The 10,956-nt window shown below is 44.6% G+C and overlaps 1 protein-coding gene across 1 annotated transcript in view; it reads left to right on the plus strand.

Moving 5' to 3' along the window:
• AAGAB (alpha and gamma adaptin binding protein) overlaps positions 1–10,956 on the plus strand; it is a 58,564-nt gene extending 47,608 nt beyond the window's left edge. Inside the window, exons 8-10 of the mRNA XM_002914266.4 lie at positions 7,950–8,054; positions 8,517–8,566; positions 9,203–10,956. Of these exons, the coding sequence (XP_002914312.1) occupies positions 7,950–8,054; positions 8,517–8,566; positions 9,203–9,280 (233 nt within the window). The 3' untranslated portion in view covers positions 9,281–10,956. The remainder of the gene's footprint in view (positions 1–7,949; positions 8,055–8,516; positions 8,567–9,202) is intronic.

The raw sequence follows: 10,956 nt of genomic DNA on the forward strand, positions 1-10,956 counted from the left end.
CTTTTTGAGGGACCTCCACACTGTTTTCCAAAGTGGCTGTACCAATTTGCATTCCTACCAACAGTGTAAGAGGGTTCCCCTTTCTCCACATCTTCTCCAACATTTGTTGTTTCTTGCCTTGTCCATTGTTGCTATTCTAACTGGCATAAGGTGATATCTCAGTGTGGTTTTGATTTGAATTTCCCTGATGGCTAATGATGTTGAACATTTTTTCATGTGTCTGTTAGCCATTGTATGTTTTCATTGGAAAAGTGTTCATATCTTCTGCCCATTTTTTTGATTTGATTGTTTATTTGTTTGATTATTTGTTTCTTGTTTCTTGAGTTTGAGAAGTTCTTTATAGATCTTGGATACCAGCCTTTTATCTGCAAATATCTTCTCCCATTCTGTGGGTTGCCTGTTTCCTTGCTGTGCAGAAGCTTTTTATCTTGATGAAGTCCCAAAAGTTCGTATTTTCTTTCGTGACACATCTCTTCTACCATTTCTTGATTGGATTATTATGTCTTTGGGTGTTGACTTTTATAAGTTCTTTATAGATTTTGAATATTGCCCTTTATCTGATAAATTATTTGCAAAATCTTCTTCCATTCTGTTGGTTGCCTTTTAGTTTATTGACTGTTTCCTTATTGTGCAAAAGCTTTTTATCCTAATGAAGTCCAACGGTTCATTTTTGCTTTTGTTTCCCTTGCCTTTGGAGAAGTGTCTAGCAAGAAGTTTCTGTGGCCGAGGTCAAAGAACTTGCTGCATTCCAGTCTCATACTGATGTCTTTCGTCCATTTTGAGTCTATTTTTGTGTATGGTATAAGGAAATGGTCCCGTTTCATTCTTCTGCATGTGGCTGTGCAACTTACCCAACACCATTTGTTGAAGAGAATTTTTTCTATTGGATATTCTTTCCTGCTTTGTCGAAGATTAGTTGACCATAGAGTTGAGAGTCCATTTCTGGGTTCTCTATTCTGTCCCCNCTGACTTCTGTGCATTGGTTTTATATCCTGTCACTTTGCTGAATTCCTGTATCAGTTCTAGCAACTTTTTTGTGGAGTCTTTCAGGCTTTCTACATAGAGTATCATGTCATCTGCGAAGTTTGACTTCTTTGCCGATTTGGATGCCTTTTATTTCTTTTTGTTTGATGAGCATGCCACTCTTGATCTTGGGCTCGACTCTCGATCTTGGGTTTGTGAGTTCGAGCCTCACATTGGGTGCAGAGATTACTAAAAATAAATAAATCAACTTGGAAAAAAAAGATAAATATGAATAAAATGAAAGTTCAGCTTCCTTGGCACCTGCCCCAGAGATTCTGCCTCAGTGAGTCTGAGATAGGGTCTTTGAATACCAGGGTAGTTGTAATCGGTGTTCTGGGTGATTCTGAGGAACACAGTGGTCAGGCCTGGAGCCTGTACTGTCATCAGTGCTAGGTGTTCTGCTCCAGACTTGTCCTCCACTCTAAGTACAAACATTGAGAGGGCCTTAGCTGCAAATGGCTCATCCATCACAGCATTAAAGCTTTATTTAAAAAGAATCATGCACGTTCCTTTTTCCCCTGATGATAATGTCTTTGTGTTGATTTTTTTTAAAATGTTTCTGGACATTTAAAATACTGTTTAAAACACCACAATACTGGTTCATAATGACTATCGAAACATGAATGCTGTAGGGGCACCTGGGTGGCTTAGTTGGTTAAGTGGCTGTCTTCAGCTCAGGTCATGGGATCGAGTCCAACGGTGAGCTCCCTGCTCAGTGGGGAGTCTGCCCCCCACCCCCCGCTCATGCTCTGTCTCAAATAAATAAAAAAGAAAAAGAAACACGAGTGCTGTTAACCTTTGCAAAAGATCCACTGAGTGGTCTTGTTTGTCGTAATGGCCCTGCCATTATATTTGATCCAGAACCGTGTCTGTGAGTGTTTAAATTATTCAGATTTGAGAGAGTATAGTAATTGTTAGTGACTGTTTTATTTTTTAAAAAGATTTTATTTAAAAAAAAAAATTCATAGGGGTGCCTGGGTGGCTCTGTTGTTAAGCGTCTGCCTTCAGCTCAAGTCATGTTCCCAGCATTCTGGGATTGAACCCTGCATTGGGCTCCCTGCTCAGCGGGAAGCCTGCCTCTTCCTCCCACTCCCCCTGCTTGTGTTCCCTCTCTTGCTGTGTCTCTCTCTGTCAAATAAATAAATAAAATCTTTAAAAAAATTTTTTTAAAAATTCATATATTCAAATAGTAATTATAAAGAAAATGCAAGCATGAGTAAGATGTATAAGCACCTACTGTTGTCTGACAGTGACAGTTTTTATAGTTAAAACTTTTATAATGAGGAAATAGCCACTGTTTCTTCATCACGGTCATTTTAACATTTTAAAATGTAAATAACAAATTTCAGTGCTTGTATTGTTTTCTTTTCAGATAGGAACCAAGGCTTTAGCCTTCTTAGCTCATTGGCAGGAGCAAACCATAGCATTGGGTCGGCAGAGACGTGTCCCTCAGAGGTAAAGAGCCTTCCTGGATCCTTTCAGTGCTTTGGTTTTAATTTCCCCTTGTCCTGAAGAGTCTTTATACCATTTGTCATTTTTTTCCTTTCCATTTAAGAGGCAGCAGACAATAGTAAACCAAGGATAAAAAGAGAATCTAAAACAGTCCTCTTGTGCCTGATACCTGTTGAGAGAAGGCTAGTTCAGCATTTAAGCAGTAAGCCCTTTCAAGACGTTTGCAATTTGGGCTGTTCCATGGGTTTGGGGTTTTTTTGTTTTTTCTGTTGTTTTGTTTTGTTGCTAGAGTGCTTTAAAAAAAAGTGCTAGGATTTCCTTGAGACATAAAGTTGCCCTCCCAATCTTTATAAAATAAAATTGCTGGTTCTTTGTCAGCACTTCGTGTGTCCGAGGCTCTGTACCAATCTGAGGCAGGGTCCCTGCCCTCAGTGGGCTTCATAGTCTGACTTCAACCTTCTGTCCTCAAGGACGTGCTGGAACCAGGAGCAAATTGCACAGTGCCGTACTGTCTTCCCAGGCATCTTCATCAGTCTGGAGCGCTTTGTGATATGCGCTTAGGTTCATTTCCACATTTTGAATAAAACATGGCTTTTAAAGCAAACAAAAGACATGGTTTAATAGCCAACAGCAGAATCCGAACACTTTCTAGTTTTCCCTCGATGGAAAAGACTCCTGAGTTAGTGAATTTTTAGCCTTTTTGGCCTCTTATTTATTTATTTTTTTATGTGCATTGATCCTTCTTTCACCTCTCCTTGTCTCTAGCTCCTATGACTGCTTCTCCAAAGCCAGCCAGGGAGTGGAAGTGTGAATCTTTTTGGCTTCAGTTCCGAAATAGCCTACTATTAAATTATTGTTTGTGTGTGTTTTCCTCAGCAGCAGCCCCGTTTGCCAGCAGCAGCTCGGACTGAATCTCTCTTGGATCATGGGGGTGGCACGTCTAACACAGCAGACGCGCAGGCTGACGGCATCATGGGTAAGTGCCTCCTTTGGCTGCCAGGACACAGCTCTGTAGAACTTGGAAGGGGGGTGGGGCATAAATCATTTAGGGGGAAATGGACTTTAAACACGAACAAGGGAAGAAAATTGATAGAGTACCCCAAGTGCATGTGAGCCTTCTGGACGGCTATCAGAAAAGCAGGGAGAATAGCCACATAAGCAATCTGTGGGTACCATTTTCTCTCCCATCCTCGTAGCAGGATCTTGGTTCAGATCATCTTAACTGAGACAGACAGAACCAGGTGGTGAAACAGCTTTATATCTCCATATTCCAGTTTTTTTTCATAGTATTTAACAGTTGGCAGAATTGATAGTAACAAGAATAATACAACTTTATAAGCCCTTTCACATCCTTTGAAAGTTCTTTTTTATCTACTTTCTCGGGTTTGGTGATGAAGTTTGGCAGAGAAGTTACTTTATGGAGATGAAGCCGAGGCCCAGAGCAGTTTAATAATTTGCCCAAGGGCATCTAACAAGAAGGTCCCGGAACTGAGACTAGAATCCATTCTAATGTCCAAAAGCCAAGGCATGTAGTTGACAGTAACTGTAAATGTCCTTTTGTTGGGGAACTGCGGGCATCGCTTCCTTCTCTTTTTGCCACAGAGGGCCCACGTACAGAGTTTTCAAAACTCTTTTTCTGATTAGAAGAGGGTCCATGTAGGGCCACCTGGGTGGCTCAGTCGTTAAGCATCTGCCTTCGGCTCAGGGCATGATCCCGGGGTCCTGGGATCGAGCCCTGCATCGGGCTCCCTGCTCCGCTGGGAAGCCTGCTTCTTCCTCTCCCACTCCCCCTGTTTGTGTTCCTTCTCTTGCTGGCTGTCTCTTTCTCTCTGTCAAATAAATAAAATCTTTAAAAAAAAAAAAAAAAAGAGAGAGAGAGTTCATGTAGAAAACTTCAGTGTTTGGTAATAGACACATATTAGGAAGGAAAAATTACATATCATCTCTTTTTCTCTCTAGTATATTCAGCCTTCTCACTTGGGTCCCTCTTATTGGCTTTAGCCCTGCTGAAGTCTCTGCCATGAAAACAAACCAGTAACCACAAGGAAGGAGGTAGGGAAACAAGAGCTAACCTAAATAACTTGGGGAAACAGCATTCTGACCAGATACCAGGAGGCCCCAAACAAACAACAGAAATAGTGAGCTCTTCTTAATACATTTGTCATAGGCGTATGGTTTAGAAATTCTGAAATTATGTGTATTTTGTATATATCAGGGTTGAAAAAATAAGAAAATATAGAGAATGAGAGCTAGGTTTCTCACTGTCTAAGAAAGAAGCCACACGTAAGGAAAGGAGAAGGCTAGGATGAACCCTTTGGTACTGGGTAGAACTGAAGGTGTTAGCATGATGCCGTACTTACAGTTAGAGCCGTAGAGCGATGAGCAGAGATGTGCATGTTAGTACGCGTGCATATGTATATCTCCTGCCTCTTTCCACTGAGAGGGCCTGGGAGCACCCCTACTCCCAATAGCAGTTGACACCCTTAGCTTTTAGATCTTGGTTTCTAAATACCATCCTCCAATAAAAGGATCCAGGGCCACTTGGAGACACAATTGATTCTAGGGCCGGCACAGGAAAAATGCAGGATGATGGGCCTAGTGCCATCTCATGGGGCAGAAAGTAAGGAAGTCTCGTCAGGAGGGATGGGGCTGTTGAAGGGGCACCGCACGAGCCGGAGGGAGCATCCAGGGGCCCGCGCTGCGGTGGTTTGACCAGCGAGAAGGAATTTAGTATTGCGCAGCAACCCACAGAATAAAATAAATATCGCTGAATCCAGACTACTATAAGAAATAACTGGGGAAGAAAGGGCTTCTCTTCCTTACAGAGGTGTTCTAATGAATACATGTAGAAGGAATGAGGGAAAGAAAAATCCTTGTCCGCCACACACCACAGTAACAGTAGTTGTTGTGACCGGGATCCACTGACGGATGTGAAAATTAGTAGATGAAAGTTTGAGAAGAAGCATGACGCGTGCATCGTCTAAAGTAGCTCTCCCAAGATCCTTACTTAGTATGAAGAGGAAGATAGTAACCGTGCCCTGGAGAAAGCGGCAGGTAGCACTTAGAGTGGTGGGGAAGCTCACCGGCAGTAAGGCGCGCTGATATCACTTGCGCCCGACAAGGGGCACCGGAAGGGCTCCTCACGCTTGTGGAATCCGTGCCAGAGGCGCGCACCCTCAGTCTCCTAGGAAGACATCCGGCAAACCCATGTTGAGGGACAGTCTGCAAAATATCGGACGAGTTCTCTTCAGAAGTGTCAAAGCCATGACAGATGAGGAAAGACTAAGGAATGGTCACACATTGAAGAAGACTACAGAGATCTGGTGGCCGAAGTCTGTGTAAGCTTCTGGAACAGGATGTTCGTGAGAAAACTGACGATGTTGGAATGAAGTCTGTAGTTCAGTTAATAGCACTGTAGCGTTATTAACTTCTTGACGTGTGTCACTGTGCTGTGGGTAGATAAGAGGTTAACGCTGGGGGATGAAGGTGGAACCCTACTGTTTTTGCAACTTTTTTGTAATACTAAAATTATTTTAAAACTTAAAAACAAGTCAAAACCAAACCAACAAGGGTAAAACACTTGTCAACCCCACATCTCCTTCCTCTCTTTATTGAACTTCTTTCCATCTCTCACCTCCCATTACTCTTCAGCCCACTCCCACCTAGCTTTTGCCCCATTTGCCACTAAAACAGTTCATCAGCGACCTCCAGGCCACTAGAGTTAACAGGTATTTCCCGGTCCTCATCTTGACCTCTTGGCAGCATTCAATATTATGGATCAGTCCCTTTTTGAAACATTTTTCTCTTGCTCACCCAACACTTCTGGTTTTCTTCTGACTTCTCTGGTTATTCCTTCTCTCTCTCTGGTAGATGGCCCTCCATTATCCAGCCTTTAAAGATTGCCATTCCTCAGTGCTCCATCTAAACTTCTCTGTCAAATATATATTTAAGCATGAAGTGATTCTGTCCACATTCAGTTACCACGTATACACAGATAAATCACCAATTTTTATCTCCAGCCCTTTGTATCAACTCCCTACATGAAATGTCCACTGAACCAAAGCAAATTTATGAGCTAAAATGCATTCTTAACACCAAATTATCTGTATGGCTTTGTAGTAGACGCAGAGAATTAGAAGTTGTCCTTGTCTTCAAGCAGCTCACACCCTAAAACTGTAGAGACAGGCCTTGCAGTGTAATGCTTGAAGTCATGGACTGGGAGTCCTGGACAACTGGGTTCAAATCATGACTCTTCCGGTGGTGGTGAGATGATCTTGGGTAGTTACTTAGCCTCTGTGGGCCCTAGTCTCCCTTTCTGTGAAATAAAATTTTTCCTTATAATGCCGTTGAAAAAACAAAATGGAATCATGAGGCCCCTGGGTGGCTCAGTCGATTAAACATCCGGCCCTTGATTTTGGCTCAGGTCATGATCTTGGGGTCATGGGATCGAGCTCCCCGCATCGGGCTCTGCGCTCAGCGGGCAGTCTGCTTGAGGATTCTCTCTCCCCCTCACCCTCTCCCCATTTCCCGGCTCACGCGCACTCTGTCCCTCTCTCTAAAAGAAAAAGTATGGGATGAATTCTAGGGGAGGACACTTGTGAGCTGGGCTGGCTAAGGAAGGCTTAGAGGTGTTCAGCATGGAGCGAAGAGTAAGAATTCTGATTAAAAACAAATGGTGGTGAAGAGGTAACAGGCTATGGTAAGAAATAAAGGATTTGTAGTGAGAAAATAGGAATTGGTTCTACTTCTGAGTGGCTGTAATTTTAGGTGTGCGCATTTTTAAACCCAGCCTCTTCATGTGTAAATTGCAGACATCGATTACTGTCCTAACCACCTTATACAGTGGCTGTCAGTAATAGATATGAAAATATTTGTGGCATGGGAAAATACAGTATAAATTCCAGACATCTGTTTTTTTTTTTATTTATTTATTCGACAGAGATAGAGACAGCCAGTGAGAGGGAACACAAGCAGGGGGAGTGGGAGAGGAAGAAGCAGGCTCATATCAGAGGAGCCTGATGTGGGGCTCGATCCCATAATGCCAGGATCACGCCCTGAGCCGAAGGCAGACGCTTAACTGCTATGCCACCCAGGCGCCCCTCCAGACATCTGTTTTGATCGGTGCACTTCAGTGGGGAGGGTGGCCTTTAGAACTGGAAACACCTAAGTCTGAATCCACGTTCACACTAGCTGTGACCTTGAGCAAGTCACTTCAACTCAGAGCTCTGCATTTCTCGTCTGTAAAATGAAACCGTATTCTTTGCCTCAGTGTCATGTTGTGAGGATAAAATAAGTTACTCTTGGTTCATGAAGGCCCGGTAGAGCCAAACAGGGGGAGGCGCCGCACTGGGGCAAGGGGGACACACTCATTCAGTGATGACTCCCGTCAAAGCTAGGGTCGATGCCTGAGGACTGTGTATTTAGCACACGTAGAAGTCCTGTCTGGCAAATAACCCGACAAATCCTTTTTTCAGATCCCGTGTTAGATCTGGATATTCAAGAATTAGCCAGTCTTACTACTGGCGGAGGAGATTTGGAGAATTTTGAAAGACTATTTTCAAAGTTGAAGGAAATGAAAGGTAATTGGCTCCATCCTGTCTAACGTGTTCCCCTCTTGGTGCCCCTCTATTTTATATGGTAGGCTTTTGTTCTGTAACCGCTGATTAGGATTCCATACTCTGCTCTCAGCTGTCGGGAGACATTTGGTGACTGAGGGACTGTGGCATCCTCTGTTGGTAGAAATTCCCCTGGGAAAGTTTTCCTCTTTCTTCACACTCTCTCCTCTTACTGTCCCTTCTGTGGCCTCTCGGTTTCTTTCAGTGTGTCTCATTAACCTGGAATCAGTAAGATCCCTGCCAGTTTACTCACGTCATCCCCATGCGGAAAATCAGGAAGACTTAAACTCCTTAACAGCTCTAATGACTACGCCATAAGCATTTGTCTTTGAACCCCATCTCCCATCTTCTAGCATTAGAACATCCATACACTCCAGACTCTTCTGTGCTATTAGATGCATTTCTTACGATCTGTTTTCCCCCCAGACAAGGCCGCGACGCTTCCTCACGAGCAGAGAAAGTTGCATGCAGAAAAGGTGAGACGATCAGTCAGGTATTTATCAAGTATCTGTGAAAAGGTTTGGTGCCGTTAGAATTATATGTCACCTCGTTGACTTCTAGACATGTCTCAGTGTGAACTTTTCACTGAATATTAACTTGGAACGAATTGAATGTTTGCACAGTAGTAATAGAATTGCTGTAGTCAAAGCAAGATTTTTCAGATGTATGTTGAGTGACATGGAACTTTCATTGAGACTCAGGGTGTTTGCCTTCCTAACTGTTGGGCTAGAAAACCCTTAGTCGTTTCGTTTTGTTATTACCAACGCAACACATGTTCTTGGCAGGAAATGTATGTGGTATGAATGTGTCCTAATTTATTTATCGATTTCCTTTTGGACATTTAGGTCATGTGCAGTTTTTGCTTCTATAAATAATGCAGCTGTGCATGACCTTTCACATCCATCACCTTTGCATGTAACTCCGATTTTATCCTTAGTATAAGTTTCTAGAAGTGGAAGTCCTGGGTCAGGGTATTCAAGGACTTGGATACACGGGGCTGGAGGGCGGGGTGTAGAATTTTAGGCCTTGATCGGTTCAGCATATTGACTGACTCATGACACAAGCTGCAGGGTAGCTCTTGCCTAAAATGTGTTGCGGGCTTCTCTCCACAGGTGGCCAAAGCCTTCTGGATGGCAATCGGGGGAGACAGAGATGAGATTGAAGGCCTTTCATCTGATGAAGAACACTGAATTACTCACGCTAGGGTTTGACTGCCTCAGACACTTCCCTGCTCCACGCAGTTCTGTTTTGCTGAACTTCCCAAAATCCCGTTGGCCACCTGACTTAGTTCTAGGGCCACCTTGCTTTTAGTTTTTAGTCGGGGATAGTCGGGCTTTTCTCGCTCGCTACCATGTAAGGGAGTGCAGAGGAGAACGACAGCAAGGAGTGTGAGTTTTTCAAGTCCACTTTTTCTAGGCACAGGAGCGAAATGGGGCTCAGAGGCCTGTGTGATTCGCCGCAGTTGAAGAAGGAGGCCACCGCGCCATTCCCAGCCCGCCTTTTCCGGAGTGTCCACTGCAGTCCCACTCATTACTGTAGATAAGGAGCTCGCCATCCTGAGCTTTGGGGCTTTGGATGGGAGGAAAGGAAGCAGCTGCGGGTTTGGTTTGTGCTGCAGGGTAGGTGGGGCCAGACTCAGTGGCCCTCAGGTTAGTCTGGCCCTAAAAATGCCTCTGGGCGTTTCATCTGAAGAGCGTCTCAGCTCACACTAGAAGCTACTGAGAAACGAAGGTGAACTTTCAGATGATAGAGGAGGCCGAGGTGTCCTGCTCTGGTAGGGATAAAACAAACCCATCTACCAAGTTGCTGTTGGGGCAGTGGGGGGGGGGGTTGTGTTTAAGAGAGACAGAGAGAAACTTCAGAAATTCCCTGTTCTGGGCTATTGAGGCCATACGGGCTCGTATCTGGAGGCTTTTGCATGAGTCTTACCAGGAGGAAACTCGTCCTCCTTAGAGCTCTTGAGGTATCAGAGCTGTGCCGTCACACTTTATACCCTCAAAACCAGGCAGTTTCCCCCTCTTTGTCTCTGGAGCCCAACAGATCCCTGCAACACGGTCAGTGCAGGGTGGGCGAGCGGGGAAAGGATGTACAAGGTTTGGTGCTGAAGCTCTGAGGGCCTGGTGACTTCCAGGGCTGGGAGTGGGGCGGTCGGCTTGAGGGGAGCTGATCCCTACAGGGAGCGTTTCCAAAGGAGGGTGGGAAATACGGCAAAGAAAAATCCCTGTTTCTGTGTTTGTAGACACTTGGTAATGTGTGCCACGGACCTTCACCCTGCGAGCCACTGCCGCAGGCTGGACCGGCACGTGTTGCCTGGCTGGCGGTGCTGGCTCACAGGCCGACCACTGCTCCTGGCCTAGCGTGGACTGTGAACTCCTTAGGTCACCAGCAGAAACAAGTTTCAGACCCCTCTGTGCACCGCCTTCCAAGCACTGCGGAGGGAATGGCAGAAGGAGGGGAATGCTCCAGGGTCTGGCCAGGGCAGCCACCGGGAGGGAAGGCCTCAGTGATCGGAGCATTCAGGAAGAGCCATCATCGCAGGCAACGTTGGCAGTTATCTTGCTTGGTGACTTTTTTCCCCCTTCCTTTTTTTTCCCTCTTTTAACTATTCTGACGGTCTTTGAGACTATAGTTGATCACCATTCCATCATTGTTTCTTTGAAGCGACTGCAATAGCTTTTGATTAAGAATGCAAGGGAAGTTAGCTCTGGGGTTGCAAAAGGAAAGGCAGAATGTTCTTAAAACATGAAGGGTTCCAGAAAGTATATCAGGTCACATGGTTAGGGAAGACAGACTGGAAAAAGCTGTGAATGTAATGCTGTGGATTAAACAAAGCCAGGTGATTAAAATATGATTTATAAAGTCTGCT

Source organism: Ailuropoda melanoleuca, chromosome 5 (genome assembly GCF_002007445.2).
Source record: "Ailuropoda melanoleuca isolate Jingjing chromosome 5, ASM200744v2, whole genome shotgun sequence".
NCBI classification, from domain to species: domain Eukaryota; kingdom Metazoa; phylum Chordata; class Mammalia; order Carnivora; family Ursidae; genus Ailuropoda; species Ailuropoda melanoleuca.